At 52.4% G+C, this 17,028-nt stretch overlaps 1 protein-coding gene across 2 annotated transcripts in view; it reads left to right on the forward strand.

Annotated features, from left to right (window-relative positions):
* Positions 1-17,028, forward strand: part of TTC7A (tetratricopeptide repeat domain 7A) — a 113,748-nt gene that overhangs the window by 23,548 nt on the left and 73,172 nt on the right. For both annotated transcript variants that reach the window (XM_037066536.1, XM_037066534.1), the window contains 2 exons: positions 6,872-7,002; positions 9,508-9,623. In XM_037066536.1, the coding sequence (XP_036922431.1) occupies positions 6,872-7,002; positions 9,508-9,623 (247 nt within the window). The remainder of the gene's footprint in view (positions 1-6,871; positions 7,003-9,507; positions 9,624-17,028) is intronic.

A 17,028-nucleotide genomic window follows, 5' to 3' on the forward strand; every position in this document is an offset into this window, starting at 1 on the left:
TTTTCACAGTGGCATTGGAAAGAATCTCTTCTGCCCGAATTAGATTTTTCATGTGTCGTTCTAGGGAAGGGCCCAACCCCTACCTAAGAGGTCATTGTGAGCCTCACCTCAACATGTTTTCTAAAAGCATATGTTCTGCACTTTGTAAAATCGCCTGATTTAATTTCCGCTTCACCCTACGAGGTAGCCATTGCTAGTAGGTAATCCCATCTTGTGGGGGGGGGAACTTCCATCTCTGCAAACATTCTGACGTAGGCGTCCTTCCAGTTACATTATTTCTATAGGTGTGTGTGTGTGTATAACAAAAATGAGTCCATACAATTATATTTTTGAAAGTTAGTATTTTTATGAGCCAGTTTCCAGGACTCCTCTGCATCACTCCACAGCAAGCGTTTCGCTGTAAGATCTGTTGTAAGTGAGCAAACTTGTTCTCTGTGAGAGGCCCTGCAGGCTAAATCTCATTTTTTTGCCGTTATAAACAGCGCTGCAGTGGGTATCCTTGAACCTAACTTTTTGCATATGAGGGGTGACCCCCAAAACTGGAACTTATTTATTAAAAATGGTGTGTTCTCACATGAGTAAACTTCAGGCACCTTCGAAGCACTCTCCACTTGATGCAACACACCTAGTGCACCTATCAAGGTGGTTTTTCCACGGCTCACAACAGGTTTTGAACTCATCGGTTTTGATGCCTTTTAGTGCCTCTGCCATTTTTTGTTTCACCTCTTCGACATTGGCAAAATGTTTCCCTTTGAGGACTTTTTTCATCAGGGGAAGCAAAAAAAAGTCACTTGGGGCACGATTGGGTGAATAGGGAGGATGGGACAGGGAGTGATGCCGTTTTGGGTCAAAAACTGTTTGAACACTCAGTGCAGAGTAGGCAGGTGCGCTTGTAAATCACCCATCATGAAATGGGCAAATGTGTTGAAAAGTCTCCAAAAAAAATTTCACTTAAGCCGAACGCAGTCTCTCACAACAATGCCAGTTGATACACAGATATAAATGGGTTCCTAGAACACTCACCTAGCACTACAAGGGGCCCGCCCTGCAGAAGATAACTTTGTGTTTTTTGCCCCCCCCCACCCTTGTACATCATTAATTTAAGATAAATCCCAAGAAGTAGAGTTACTGCATCAAAGTGTGTGCAGTTTTTGGAGACTTTGAGAGAAGTCAGTTTGCCTACTTTAAACAAATATTTTCCATTGGTAAAATTTACAGAACATAAAATTTATCATCTTAACCACTTAAAAAGTGTTTTATTGTGGTTAAATACACATAACATAAAACTTACCATATTAACCATTTTTAAGTGTGCAGTTCAGTTGTGTTAAGTACATTTACATTGTGCAGCCAATCTCCAGAACCCTTCAGCTTGCAAAAGTAAAACCCCATACCCTTTAAATAACCCCCTATTTCCCCCACCAAGCACCTGGCAACCACCATCCTACCTTCTGTTATGAGTTTGACTACTAGATACCTCATGGGAAGTGGAATCTCAGAGTATTTGTCTTTTTGTGATTGCTTATTTCACTTAGCATAGTGTACTTAGGTTTATCCATGTTGTCATGCGAGGCAGGACTTGCTTCTTTTTTAAGACTGAATAATATTCCACTGTATGCCGAGACCGCATTTTGTCCATCCAGCCATCTACCGGTGGACACTTGGGATGCTTCTGACTTTTGGCTGTTATGAATAAGGCTGCTGTAAACACGGGTGTGCAAATATCTCTTCTAGACCTCCTTTCAATTCTTTTGGGTATATACCCAGAAGTGGAGTTGCTGGGTCACACATAATTCTATTTTTAATTTTTTGAGGAACTGCCAGGCTGTTTTCCATAGCAGCTGAGCCATTTTACATTCCCACAGTTGCCAACTTTTGCATGTGATTTATGACAGTTCTTCCCTACCTGGCCTTGAGGCTTCCTGCAGGGGAAGGAGGAAGGGGCTGAAGCAGTGACTTGCTTCTCTTCCTCTCCCCACCCTACCCCAACCTGGGATTCCCAGCTCTGGGCTTAGCCCCCTGTGGGTGCCCTGTGCTCTTGGATCAGCTCGGAAGGCCAGAGGGAGGCGGTCCACCCGTATGGAAAGTTCCACTGCAGAGGAAGCACTGTGTTCTCCACCTCTGCATCCAGGGATCCCAGGGTGGGGCTTCTTGGAAGGGCAGCTGTCTGGGATGTGATGAGTCATCCCAGAAGGAGGAGGCTGGCACCAGGCTGAGTGCTGAGCCCCGGACTGTGCCAGGTTCAGCTTGCCTCCAAACCAAGAGTTTGGAGTTAATGAAAAAGCGAGTGCTTCTCTTGAAAGGGGCCCTCCCTTGGCTTATAGAGCTGGGTAGTTTCACACAAAGGCGCCTCTCCCAGTGGGGATTGGAAGGCAGTGCCTGGCTTCCTGCCCGATCCACAAGGCTGGGTGACGACCACTGGGACCCTCAGAGGGCCTGGCTCAGGAGCAGTCTGTCTCCATCTGGATCCAGGGCTGTAGTCTGGCCACTTGGGCAGGAACACTCTCAGGGGCAGAGGGTGAAGGGGAACCCAAGGGTTGGAGTCCCCAGCCCATTTCCGATCAGATGTTCGTGGACAGGAAAAGGGACCTTCATATAAATCAAAGAGTGAATGGAAGGTGAAGACACACCCTTTTTTTAGAGGGGCACTGGGTGATTGGACTGTGACCCTGACCAGGAAAAGCCATTGCCAGCTCCAGGAAGTATTTGATCTTACGTGTGTTGGAAACTGAGTTACAGAAGACCGCTCAGGGACCCTTTGGTTCTCCAGAATCGAAACCGCTTCCTTCTAAAAAGGCATTATGTCCACTCACTTCATGGGACTTGTCATACCGTAAGATGCACAGGCCTTAGGTGTGTAATTTGATGAGTGGGGCAAGTGTAGAAACCCCTGCAACCTGCACCCCAGTAAAGACCGAGGCTGCTGCCCTCGCCCAGGAAGTGCCCTCAGCTGGTCCTCTTCCCAGCCCTGCCTCAGGCAGTGATGGGTCAGTTTCTATTAATTTAGATTAATTTTGCCCTTTTTGAATATCATCTGAGATATTACAGCATGTCCTTTTTCATATCTGACTTCTGCACAATGTAATCCCTGAGATTCATTTACCTTATGTGTATATCAGGAGTTTGTCCTTTTATTTCTGAGTGGTATTCCATTGTATACACATGCAGTTTGTGAATTCTGCAAGGACTGTTTTTTAAGTGCAGAGGGAGAAGGAAACCCAGCAGGCTCGACACGCAGCAGGAGTGTGTGTGTGCATTCGCTGTGCGCCCCTCCACGCACTCGGGGCCGGGCCCTCCTCACCAGTGCGGAGATCAGCCAGAAGTGGACAGAGAGGATGGTGACAAAGTAGGACAGAGGCCATGCAGCTAAAACACGCTGCTGTTTCAAGGTTGGGAGGCTTAAGAAGGTTTTGGAGAGGAGGTGGTTTGTTTTGCTGAGAGCTTTCAAGGAGGATGGGGTTCAGGATCCCCAAAGACGCAAGGCAGAGAGGCCTCTGCTGGGAGCAGAGGGAGCAGGTGAAGCACAGGAGGCCCCACAGACAGACGCCACTAAATTCCCTGCTTTGCAGCAGCCACTTGACTAGAGGCTTGGGATCAGCAGCCTGAACCTGCTGGGCAGCTGGCATCGTCCTTCCCAGTTCCGGGCCCAGAGGAGGGGGACGGGGTAGCCGTGTGGAAATAGATCCCTGCTGTCTTCCAGTGTTGGCGGTGTCCTGCCCTCTGCAGTTGGTCTCCCAGGCCAGGCCCCTGAACAGTGTGTGTGACTATCCCATCTTCCTATAGGGTGAACAGGCCGCATGACAGGGGCCAGCGGCTGGGCCGGCCCCGGCAGTGAGCAGCGGGGCCTCCTTTGCCTGCCTTCTCTCTGCGTCTCCTCCAACACTCCCTCTGTTGTTCCTCCTCCCCCTTCAGTCCTCTCCAGCGAGGAGCTGAATTCGTTGTGAGTCATTTGGCAGGAAGCACACTGACACCCAGTGACACAGGTAACAGTCTTTGTGTCGAACCAGGGCCTTCGCGTTCTGCACCTGCCTCCACCCAGGCCAAGGCACCCTGACCTTCGGACCTGTTCACACCCCAGCCTGGCAGAGGGCAAGGTCACTGACTCTGTGTGAGTTGGGGTGTAGCCAAGAAAACAATAATAATCCCTCACCTGGTATTGGCAGAGCACTTTGTATCGTCAGACGTGATCGGGCTTGCTGTTTCTTCCGCCAGCCGGTGCTTGCTGAGCGCCTACTGTGCGCCAGCTTGTGGAAAGGTGAATGCAATAAGGTCAATGGCTTTAGGGAGTCTACAGTCTGGCTGGGCAAACGTGTGAACAGATATGTCTAAGAAATGGTGGGGTAGGTGAATGTAAAGCAGAGACCGAGGCCCAAGAAGGGAGGGTTGGTTATACTAGGGTTATGTTGGGAGGGGCTCCATAGAGGCCACTCTGGGGCAGAAGGGGAGAGGTAATTCGGGGCGGCTCGGCAGGGAGAGGGTGCGTTCTAGGTACCAGGAGCAATTAGAGCAGGGTCCGCAGTTGGGCTCGGGAGTTTGGGTGTGGATGTGGCAGTTAGGGGGTACTAGACAGTTCAAGCTTCAGTAACAAAAGACCACAGACTGGGCGGCTTATATGCAACAGACATTGATTTCTCAGTTCTGGAGGCTGGAAGTCCAAGATCAAGGCACTAGCATGGTCAGGTTCTGGGGAGAGCTGTCTTCCACACTGTAGGCTGCCACCTTCTTGAGGTCTCATGTGGTGCAAGGAGGGAGCAAGGAGCTATCTGGGGCCTGTTTAGAGGGACACTAGTCCCATTAGTGAGGGGTCCACCCTGAGGACCTGCTGTAATCACCTCCCAAAGGCCCCACCTCCTAATACCGCCACATTGGGTATTAGGTTTTCAACAAGTGAATTTGGGGTGGGGGGAGATACAGAACTCAATCTACAGCATGTGTTGAGAGACAAGGCTGAAGGGGTGATGGGGATGGATCTTGGAGGGCCTGGTTGGGAGCGTTAGCAGTTCAAACCTTACCCTGAAGTGGTAGAGACTCCTGGAGGGTCGTAAGTGGTGGGACTTGGTGGCCTCGCCCTGGGAGCCCTGTGCAGGGCGGATTAGAGTGAGGCTGGAGGCACAGAGGCCAGTTAGGAGGCTGGTGTGCTCATCCTCTGAAGAGACAAAGTCTGAAATAAGGAGTACGAGGAGGGAGGGAGCGGAGGCTGAAATGTTAAGGGCCTGATTATCAGTTGTATGCTGGGTCGTAGGGCAGGAGGGAGTTGAGGATTCTGTTCTTACAGTCTCTTCGGTCAGTTCATCTTGAGCACCCAGTACATGTCAAGTACTGTTGGGGGCACAGAGGTGAGAGTGTCCTGGATTCTGCCCGCTGGGCACCCACAGTCCTGGAGGGCACCCCCGCCTCCGTCGGGTCTATGGGTCTATGTGAGTTGCACACAACAGAAACTCAATTTGAAATGACTTTGACCCAAAAATATAGGTGGGGGGAGGGTTTATTGTCACTGTGCTGGAAAGTTTCAGGGGCTAGAACTTCAGGCAAGGCGTTCAAATAGCATCTTTAATTCCCTGGTTTCTCTTTAGATAGTATAAATCTTTCGCCTTTTTCAAACAGCATCTTTAAGAATCTGCCCTTTTCCATTATATCAGTCCCTCATCTTTACTCTGTGCAGACTTCTCTGCTTTTTTTTATGACTAGCGTTATTCATTCTTTCCTGTTTTAAAAACACTCACACAAATACAGTTGTTTTCTTTTACAGCCTTCACTTCCAGTAAGTATAACAATGCTTCCCCTTCTTGCCTTCCTACAGTTTTTTTGTTTTGAGTTGTTTTTCGTTTCGTTTTTATTTTTGCTTTAGAGCTCTGCTTTTGTTTTAATTTCAAAAAGATATTTAATTGTGGTGAAGAACATGTAACATAACATGCACCATCTTCACCACTGTCGGGCGTGTGGTTCAGGTGTGTTGACTGCACTCAATGTTGCGGAGCTGCATTTGAAGACAGGCTCCCCCCCTGGCATTTCCAGGCTGGCTTCTCACCAGCTCACCACACCAGCTCACCAGCTCACCAAGCCCAGTGGAAAGAGGGAAATCTCCGGGATTGGCTCGCGCTTTGCTCAGACCAGGCCGTGTGCTCCTCCTCAGCCCCTGACTGTGGCCCAATGTCGGCTCATGTGCTCCTCTGGAGGTGGAGCAGGATCATCGCCCTTGAACCACACAGGCTGAGACTGCACAGGGGTGCTCAGAGGGAAAGGGAGGTGCTGCTGCTGAAAGAATGGGAAGTGGATGCCGGGGAGGCACAAACAGCAGATGTCCATCCACTCTAGGCAGCTAAGGCCTGAGCGCAGATCACTTAGGTGAGGTAGCAGTTGGTTCCATGGGAGAGGTGTATGTAAAAAGCTCTGTAACTCGAGCATCTGCTGTGTGCCAGGGATTATGGAAGTCCACAATGGACCACATTTTGTCCACATGGAGCTGTGAGCTACTGGTGGAGAGGAGAGCTGGGCATAAATAACGCCTTACAGTGCAGACCTGGTGAGGGCCTGGAGGGTGGGTGAGTTCTTCTAGCAACTGGAAGGAGAGCTCGGAATGGTTCCTGGAGAGGTCGGTCTGGCTGCATAGGCAATAGTTGGGCCTGGGGGTGTCACGGTGTGGCTTCCCATGTGGGGTATGGGTGCCTGCCATCTGCCTGCTGCTTGATTCCAGCTGCTGCTAATACCACCAGCGCTTAGCCTCCGCATTCCCCTCTGCAGACCTCTGCCTCCTGCTGACTGCTCCGGAGTGTAGGCCTCCTCTGTCGAGCCTGCCCTGGGCCTGTGGGAAGGGCCTGGAGGCAGGGGGGCCTGAGCAGGGCAGGTCTGAGGGGCTCTCCTCCTCCTGCAGGCCTCTCCCTGGAACGCCTACCCAACTCTATCGCTTCCCGCAACCGCCTGACTGAGAGGGAGGAGGAAGTGATCACCTGCTTCGAGAGGGCCTCCTGGATCGCTCAGGTGTTCCTGCAGGATCTGGAGAAGGTGAGCTAGGAATCAACAGCACCGTGTTCGTAGCTGCCCTCTACTGAGAACCTATACCCAAGGCCCCCACTAAGCCCATAGGTCAGCCTTGTGCAAATAAGAAAAAGGCACCTGTACCCTTCCAAAGGAACGCTGCCTCACCTATTGGAAAACTCATAACGGACCAATTCTGTTAGAATAACGCTCTTCTGCCAGGATATAGTTTTAATAAATAAATCAGTCCACATCATCTTAGCGGTTTGCACCCTCCTTGGTGAGCTCAGCTTGTACGACCAAATGTGACAGCCCCGTTTGTCGCTTGGTTACTCCTCACATCTCTGAAGGGGCTCTTCTATTCATCCCTGGTGAGGTTTGGAGAGGTCAGACCATTTGCTCACCACGCTCCCCTTGGAACGGTACAGTCAGGCAAGCCTGCAGATACTTTCTTGTTCTGGGGTACCCTGGAAGCTCCCTGGTGGCTCCCCTGGGGGAAGTGAGGTCTGGGGCTCATTCTCCAAGCCTTTCAGAGGCTGGCAGGGAGCCTGGGAGTTCTCAGGCCCCCTCATTTCCCAGATCCCCCTGGGGGGGGGCAGCCATATGAACTGTGTGGGATGGCAGTGCACTGTGTTAGCAGCGCAGTGTGGGGTTCTCCCCGTTCCCCTCTTCTGCGGGGCTCTTGGTTCACAGGGGGCAGAACAATCAGGCGTGTACAACAAGGATACTGCTAACAGTCACTGAGCCCCTGTTTTTTTGTCAGGCATTGTCCGAGTACTTTCGAATCCTTCTCTAACCCAACCCCGACATCAAGGCTAGAATACGGAATAGGTACTGTACTCCTACCCAAACTGAGAAAACTCAGTTTGGTGAGGAATTAAATCATTTCTCAGAGTTCAGACAGTTAATACGTGGCCTCAGCAGGATTTGAACCCTGGGAATGTGGCTCTGGTCCCTTGTGAGGGAGAATTTGGGGGTGGTGCTCAGGCATTCTCTTTAGCAGATGTTCATCGCCATTGGTGCACAGGCGTGATGGCAGAGTGGGTGAGGATTGGTGACCTACAGGAGGAGGTGATTATGAGCTGAGCACCTTAGAGCCCAGGAGATATTTGAGCCTCACTCACTTACTTTGGCAAATGTCAAAATGTCAACCCATCGCCTGTTTTTGTGACAGGGCTTTCTGGAGGAGTCTTCCACAGGCCAGGCCAGTTCCCCTAGAGCAGGGTTTCTCAGCCTTAGTACTCCTGACATTTGGGGCCTGATAATTCTTGGTTATTGGGGCTGCATTTCATAAAATGTTCAGCAGTATTCCTGGCCTGTACCCACTGGATGCCAGCTGCCATTTTTGTTGGTGACAAGCGAAAATGTCTTCAGATACTACCCCGTGTCCTTAGAGGGCAAAATTGTCCCCCTACTGAGAATCACTGCCCTTGGGTCCCTGCCCTTGATGGGACTTCAGGAGGAAAGGAGCAGAGATGGACGGGCTCAGCAGACAGGAGTTCTGGCAGAGGTCCACGTGCAGAGCTGGCAGGGTCAAGTTGACCTCTGCTGAAGTGTCACGTGGATCACTGCAGCCTGCAATGGTTTAGGTGCCCTTCACATTTGAACTGCATGGGTTTGGAGGAGACTTTCCTGAAAAAGATCAAGGTCTCCCATACAGCCAAAAGCCTAGGCTTTGGACTTTTAAAAGGAGGTTATGGGGACAAGCTATAATGGTGCCCAGGCCTGGAGTCAATGCCCATGGCAGTGGGCAGACCAGTGGCCCTGATGGCAGGTTATCTTGGGTTGAGGGAGAGCAAGCCAGAGAACCCTGTGTGTTCTCAGAAGTGGTGTGTGTTCCTCCTAAGGCCCAGCCCCATCCTCTGAGGAACTGAGAACATCTCTTAAATCTGCCTTGATTTCTGAATGATAAGGTGGCTGGCTCGTTGATTCTTGTCTTGAATCAGAGAAGGGAAGTGACATCACAAAGGCAGGCCGATGGGGCTGGGTGGCCCCCTTAAAGCTGAGGCGTAAGGACAGCTCAGTTAATAACATAATTGTTCCCCAGCTTTTCTAGAAGCCAGGTGCCTGCCCTTCAGCTGGTTTGATGTTTCACGATTATACAACAGGGACCCTGGGGCCTGGCATGTGGTAGGCACTCAGGTGTTTGTTGAATGGATGAACCGATAAGAAGTAGACACAGCCTGGAATCTGTAGCTGCCCAGGCTTGAGTTCGAGGTTAAGGCTCACACCAGCTTTGTGACTTTAGAGCATTTTCAGAGTCTCAGTTACCTCATCTATAAAATTCAGACAAAACCAGCTTCGTAGGTCTATTGTGGTAACCCAGCATTTGGATGGGGAGAGGGTGCTATAGACATATTTTAAATCCAAGCAAGTTAGTTTGGATTTGGTCTGAAAATTGCACCACATTCCTGTGGAATGCCTGGGGACTTGGGAAAGTCCGTGGGGCTGCCTGTGCCTGGGCTGACCTGCAGCCCAGCCCCTGTGCCACAGAACTTTGTAACAGTGGCTTTCTCCGTGCTCTCTTCCCAGGTCACGAATAACACCACTTCTCGGCATCTGAAAGGCTCTCACCCTGTTGACTATGAGCTCACCTACTTCCTGGAAGCTGCCCTCCAGAGCGCTTACGTGACGAACCTGAAGAAGGGGTAGGTCGCCGGCAGCCAAGTGGGGACGTGGAAGTTTTTCCCGGGTGCTCCTGGCACTGATGGCGTTTAGTCTGGTGCCCCTCTTCTCTGTGTGTGTGTGCGCTTTGGAGGGGACACGTGTTGCCAGACCCAGCTATTCAGGAGGGGGAAGGCCAAGCATCACAAGCAATAAAGCCTGCATGTGCTTTGGGGGAGAGCTGGGACTCTTTAGAAGGGACAGAGCAAGGGACAATGAGCTGGGCAGCAGGTGGCCATCGATATTGTTCACTGTCACCTCAAGTGTTGGGTAAAGTCATTTTGCTTTCCTGAGCCTCAGTCTCCCCAAAAATGAAGTGAGGAAGTTGATTCCTGCTCACTCCAGCTTTCAAGGAGCAGTGAGATGTGAGAGGGCCTGGCGGTGTTCTGGGGATGCCAGCGTCTCTGCTGATGAGGTGGCCCAAGAGGTGAGGCCATCGTGCCGTGTGTGGACTGGGGGCCTGGGTGTACTCGCCTGCCTCGGACCCGGGAGCCCAGGTGCCAGACACCGGAAGGGCCCAATGGGTGCTTCTTCCCTCGGTGGGAGGGGCGATGGCGCGAGTGGTGAGGACGGAGCGAGAAGCTACGGAATCAGGAGGATGTGTGGCAGGCAACTGGTCCTGCGGCAGCTCATCCGGGGTCGGTCCTGCCTGCTGGAAATGCCACCACCTGTCCTAGGACTCACAGGTGGGGCCTGGGGTTTCCTGCCTGTCTCTGCAGCAGAGGCTTTGTGCCCCAGCAGCCCCATCCTTGGCGTTAGCACCACGCTCCGTAGACACCAACCTGGGGCTCTGAAGACACCCCAGGCAAGCCAGGGACTCCGTGCGCTCGGGACACACCTTGCCTCACATGAGCCTTCTGGGGGCCTTGGGCAGCCAAACAGGTGTCAGTTACCTGTCCCTCACAGCAAGGGAACGGCTCAGGACCACAGAGCATTCTCTGCTCTGCTTTGGAGCCCGTATTTTATTTCTGGTATGCTTTATTTCACTAAATTCCACTCTATTCATTCTTTTGATTTAACATTTTTTGAATAGGCCATTCTTGCACATGATACCACGCTTAAACTTTACACTTATAGCTTTTCTTTTTCTTTTTTTAGAAACTTTCTCAAGTGCTAGGCCAGGGAGGCTGTGGGGTCCCCATTTGGGACTTGTGCGCGAGGAGGCTGAGAACAGTGGCAGCTGGGTGGGGGGGCAGGGTCTGGCCCTGCCACGCTGAGCCCCCCAGGCCACCCTGGGGCCCGGGCACAGGGTTTTGGGGAACATCACAAGAACACTGGGGAGCACGCTGCTTCTGCAGTAGCTCTACCACCTGCTTTTTTTGGTCCTTTTTCTCATTGCTGAGGTTCACTTTCAGAGAGACGGTGGCCCAGAGGGCTGGCTCCTGTTTTTCCTGCCCAGGCTGCTGTGCCTGGCCACCTGTCTAGCTGGAGACCACCACGGCCCCAGCTGGGGCTCTCCCTCGGGGGCCCTCAAGTCAGCAGTTATGGCTCAGGGATAAATGGGGGACAAGAAGACATGCCACTCTCAGCCCCAACCTGCAGAGACTTGGAAGAAGGGAAGGGCTGCTGAACCTCCACAGCCTGTTTCTGCAAATAGGGTTTCACTGGAGCATAGCCACAGCCCATGATTTACATGTAGTCTCACCTGCAGAGCTGAGCAGTTGAGACTGAGATGCCATAAGGCAAAGCCCGAAATATATACTCCCTGGCCCTTTATAGGAAAGCGTTTGCTGACCGAGAGCTGCCCTCCTTCTGCATGGGAGCCCTGTGGGGTAGATTTTGTGGGGAGGGGACAGTTCTAATTTCAGTGTTCCGTCCCCTCCACTCATTCATTTAACAAATATTCATTATACTGATTCATGGCACTTACTGAGTGCCCAGTTTGTACCAGGGACTTAAGTGCTTTGCTCGCATGTGGGTTTAGTTCCCCCAACATCCCTTCGAAGTGGGTGCTGTCGTTAGCATCCCTGTGGTACAGGTGGGAAACTGAGGAACAGAGAACATAAGTGAGTCATGGGCAGAGCCAGGATTATGGATGGATGCAAGGCCCGTCTGACACTCTTACCCACCAGGTACCCTTCCCACACCAGAAACCCTGCGGTTGACAGGACCCTGCTTCTGACAACCCTGAGTGCACTCAAGCTTGGTAGGCACAGTCCCAGCTTCTGGTTCAAAGAGCCTGGTGGGCGCCCTCACCTTCTAGGTCATCAGGACAGGATGGGGGAGATGGAGGCCACTCAATGGCCTTGAGCAAGTTCTCTCTAGCCTCCAGCTCTGCTTCCTCCCCTCTAACAGGGGGCTTCTGTGTGTCCTGCATCCCAGGGTGTGAAGGTCCAAGAAGAGGGAGGGAATGAAAAGACACCTCGAGCACAGGAGGCACTACTGTGAGCTCACTCTGCCCTGAGTGCCCTCCTCTCTGCCCCTCAGGGCTGCCTGCTTCCCTTCCCCACACTGCCTTTTCTGCAGGTGTGATGAGGTTAAGGGGAACGGCAAGGACAGCCGGGAGGGAGAAGACCAGCAGATTCCAAGCACCTGCTGCATGCCAAGCTGGACCACGTGCTCTGTGCACAAGGTCATGTGGCCCCACTTCACTTTCAAGGGGACAAAGCCTCAAAGAGGTTGATTAGCTTGCCTGACCTCATCCACTGGGATTTCAACTTCAGATCTGAGTGGCCTAGAAACCCATGCCCTTTCCAGCTGGGGTGTGGAAGGGCCGCCAGAGCAGCCTGTGGGGTGTGTGGGAGAACAACAGGAGGGCCCTGATGATGGCTCCGAGTCTCTGGGCTAATTCTTGGTGTGCTGACCAGGGGCTCCCATGGCCCCTCCAGGACCGGAGTCACTGTAGCCAGAAGCGGTGGCTCCTCTCCCTTTAGCTGGCGCCACACCCTTTTCAGGTTGGGTCTGCTTCCTCCCCTGTCTTCTGCATTGTACACACTCAGGCTGTGCATGCATGCATGTGTGTGTGTGGTGCCAGCAGTGGGCAGAGGCATTAAACAACCATCACTCTCCAGGAAAGCCCAAGTAATTTCAGTAACCTCTCTGTTCCTGTCACTCTGCTCCCCTCCCTTCAAACTGTTTTCCTCCTGAAGCACAGACTTAAGTCCTTGAAACCGCGCTACTGACTCTCTGCCCCCTCTCCCTCCCATCCTCTGGCACCTCCCAGATAGAGAGGAATGGAAATTGAATCATTTCTTTCCAAGCAAACAGCCCAAACATGTGGATGCCTGGGTGTGAGCAGCAGTCTACAGGACACGTGGCAGCTACTCAGCCCCTCGGTGGGTTTCCTGGCGTCACACCCAGGTCAGAGGTGGCCCCAGAATGTGATAGCAGAGGTCGCAGCCCTGTGTGGCCAGTGGGGCTTTAATTAATTCCCTCATGTCTTCTTAATAGTAGCTAGTATCTGTTGAGTACTTAACTGCATGCCAGACCGAATGCTGTGAAGTAGGAATACTGTCCCTATTTTACTAAAAAAGGGAAGGTGAAGGACTTGCCCAAAGTCACAGGGGTGCCTGATGGTGACTCTGGTGGAACCTGGTCTGTGGGGCCCTTTCCTGTACCTTAGGGGTCTTAGTGGCCTCCACCCACAGATACTGGTGGCTCCCCCACCCCAGCGTGTGGCAGCCAAAAAAGTCTCCAGACACAGAGAATGCCCAGGGATGAGGTTCACAACGTCGTCCCCAGTTCTGATCCGCTGTCGTAGCCTGACAGTGAGATGCAGAGGTCAGAGGGAGACTGGGTCCCAGATGGTGGACACTGAGTCTTCTCTGCCAGTGCAGCTCTGAGTTCTTCAGAGGGCTCCAGGGCCATTTCCCTCTGGTTACATTCACAAACACACACACACACACCTGTTTGCTGGGCTCTGGGTTTGTTCAGGGGGATGTCAGACCAGTAGCGGGGCGGGGCCAAGGTAAGAGCCCACTGTGTGTGTGCCAGGCACCCCCACCTGACTTGCAGGGTTGGAGCCTGGAGCAGGACCAGGTCCCCTCCTATGGGGCTTACATCCCAGTGGGAGCCAGCAGTGAAGGAGTCAAAAGTGGTCTCTGACCTCGAGCTGTGACAGGAAGGAAAAGCAGGGAGGTGGGGGCGCCGCCTGGACAGGATGGACCCTGAAAGCATGAGGGGCCAGGTGGGGTGGAGCCGGGAGCGAAGGCGCTGCTTGGGTATTAGAAGAGGCTCCTTAGGGCCTAAGGAGCAGGGAGAGATGGTGGGACCTGCCTCTGGGTGGGAATCTGAGAGCTGGAGCTCATTCTCACCTGGGCCTGGGGTGGACGCAGCTTTCAGAGGGCCCAGGAAGTGCCCCTGCTGAGAAATAGTGTGTCGTTCCATGTCTGTTCCCCTGCACCCACCCAACCAAATGGCTGCAAGCTGTGCCCGCTGCTAGGATCCAGCCCTATCCCTCCAGTGGAGGGTTTGACATAACCTAAAGGGTGTGGTGTTCTCTGCTGTGCAGAGTGGGTGACATCTGCTTGAGCTCCAGACAGCACTTCCTTTCTTCGCAGCATCAGTGAAGCCTGAGCCTCCCGCGGGCTGGCTGGGTCTGAAACCACTGCCCAGTTACTCATTCAGTGTGTCTGAGGGATGTTAATTTTTTCCAGGGGCCTTGCCCTATTGATCCAGTGGCTAATTTCCCCAGATAACTCCTCCCCCTTGCTTTGTGGCTGGTGACAGGGTTTCTAATTTGCCTGAAACTGTAGGTGCTGGACCTAAAGGGCAATCATGAATTGGGAGCCCCCACAAACCCACCCAAAGGGCAGGGGCCCTGAGACGCCTGGTGTTTGAGTCCCTTCTTGGCCACAAGGGGGCAGCTGTAGACTCTGGTTAGAGCCTCGCCCCAGGCAGTTTTGATGATGCCAGCTACCAGGAGGGGGCACCTTTCTGGTATGTTCTCCTGAGAACAGTGGTAGCTGGGCCCAGGGCACTGGCTGTGGGGGAGGCTTGGTTCTTCTTTGTAGGAAAGAGCTCCAGGGGTGAGGCAGCAGGGGGGGCTGGGACAATGCAATGCCCCGGAAGCTGACTGCCCCTCCCTCTGTGGCCTTGACCACGAGGTCCAAGTTTTCAGGCATCTCCCAAGAATAAGAACGTGAGCTGAGTTAGCTTTTTTTCCCCAGAGTGGGCAAGGGGCCATTTCTCTTTTGGGGTGGGTTTTTCTCTTCTTTTGGCCTAGCCCCGCAGAGCCCATTCTTGGCTCAGGACTGGGAGTGTGCTTAGGCCATGTGTGTTGAACCAGGTTGGCTGGATGTTTTGTGCATGTTCTTTAAAAGAATTTTGTAAAATAGTAAAGCAATATGTACTCATCGTACCAAAACCAAACAATAGAGAAGGGAGTGTGGTGTTTTCTAAGGGAGTTCCCAGGAGCTTGGCAGGTTGCTCAGCCTTATAGAAGCACTCTCCCCTCTACTGTGTGTGTGTGTGAGTCTGTGTGTATGCACACGTGCTTCACCTTGCTAGCTAGGTGCTGAGTCGAGAAGCCACTAAGGCAGTTAAGGCTGCAGATGGCTCTGTGGAGGCACCTTAGAAAACCCAGGCTGCTGTCTGGCGTGACCCCGTGAGAGCTGGGCTCCGTCAGCAGTTGTGTTGCCTTATTCTCAGCAGCCACCCAGGATCTGCAGTGCTGGGGGAGGGCTCTTGGGGGGATGTACATGGGGGAGGGCTCTCAGGGGGGATGTACGGGCCGGAATCACTCAACAGCGAAGCCCAGGAGAACCTCCTGGTGACCTGTGTCCCCCACTGTGGGACACAGGGAGACCTCTGAGCCCGACGGGGGAGAATGTGCTCTTCCAGCCTCTCTTAATGCACAGCCTTTATTTATTGTTTCCACCCGCCCCCACCTCACTAGAAGGGAAACAGCCCCTTGCCTGGAATGTCTCAGTGCCCCACATGGACAGTGTCACCATCTTTTTCTGGGGCTGGGGGTAAAGAGGAGAGCTTTCATTTTTAAAGCTAATGGTGGGGATCTATGACAGCAGTAGACAGCTTGCTCACCTTTGAATTTCACTCGACTCTGTCTCCTGATTCACCCCTTCTGCTGTTGGGATCTGTCAACCACCTATGCTCTTCTGAATCTCTGACCAGAAACCTCTCGCATGCAGTTTCCAGTGCCAGCCCTGAGATGGGGACTTCCGGTCAGGGTTGTGTGCACTGCTGTCTGTGGAGGTTCTGTTAAGCCGTAAGTTCCATCCAGTTTCTTATTCTCTGTTTCAAGTCACATTAAAGCCCCCAAATTATTTTGTTGAGCACCTACTCTATGCAAAAATAGTTTGCTACACTCTGAATGCATCAAGGGTATGGAGAATTTAACAGACTGAGCTCCTTCAGTGCAGGGCTGTGAGTAAGATCTTCATCCACTCCTTCAGTCTCCTGGTTCGTTCCACCAGTACTTGTGGGACGCCTGTTGAGAGCAGGTCTGATGACCAGGCACTTGGTGTGCAGTGGGCACTTTGGAAAGACTCAGATAGCCGTGTCCTGGGAGTCCTGGCATTTTAATGGCTGGGAGAGGAAAGTGTAACCATGCCAACTCGAAAAACAGGGTGGCCCTGGCTGGTGTGGCTCTGTGGATTGAGCATCAACCTGCCGAACAAAGGGTTGCTGGTTCGATTCCTGATCAGGACACATGCCTGGCTTGCGGGCAAGGTCCCCAGCTGGGGGCAGGCAAGAAGCAACCAGTCAGTGTTTCTCTTACATGTCTATATTTCTCTTCCTCTCTTTCTTCCTCCCACCCCCTGCCTCTAAAAATAAATAAATAAAATCTTTTAAAAAATGAAAAATAAAAACAGGCATCTTTCTCAGAGATCTTTTTAGTTAAAGGGGTGTAAAAGCTGACCATCTAGGTGCCTGTGGTAAGCCTGCCTCCCCCCTTGGGTGAGTGATAGGCCAGGGAAACAGTGGTGGGGGATATTGATTCCACACTGGTTTCTCGAGTGCTTTCTTTTACAAAGCCCGCCTCACCCACCTCATCAAAAGCTGCACAAACTGAACGAGATAAAGCACTTTGAAGAATCTGTACTGATGCCCGCTGCTGACGAGGGGACCTGAGAAGCTTGCCACCTCCCTGCACATCCCACCGGGGAGCCTTCCTAAAACGACCTGGTTTCCTTGAGCCCTTGCTGCACACACGTCTCCTTTCTTTCTGCTCCTGGCCAGCTGGGCTTTACTTGAATTGGAATCACTGGCTTCCTAGCTTCCCCACGTGCCACCTGATTCTGGGATAGGGTTTGTCTAAGTCCCTGTTAGTATATTGTTAAAAGTGGTGGCTTTGCTCAGAAAGGTCAGCGTGAGAGACTGGAACAAAGGGATCTTTCAAGCTAACCTCTCACGAGACTTGGAAGAGCCCCAGCTGCACCTGGCCCAGGCAACGGTAGACCTCGGGGCAGGACTGCTCGGGCTGGTAGG

The sequence above is a fragment of the Sturnira hondurensis genome, unplaced genomic scaffold, assembly GCF_014824575.4.
Source record: "Sturnira hondurensis isolate 20B ecotype Veracruz unplaced genomic scaffold, ASM1482457v3 Scaffold0016663, whole genome shotgun sequence".
Classification (NCBI taxonomy): Eukaryota; Metazoa; Chordata; class Mammalia; order Chiroptera; family Phyllostomidae; genus Sturnira; species Sturnira hondurensis.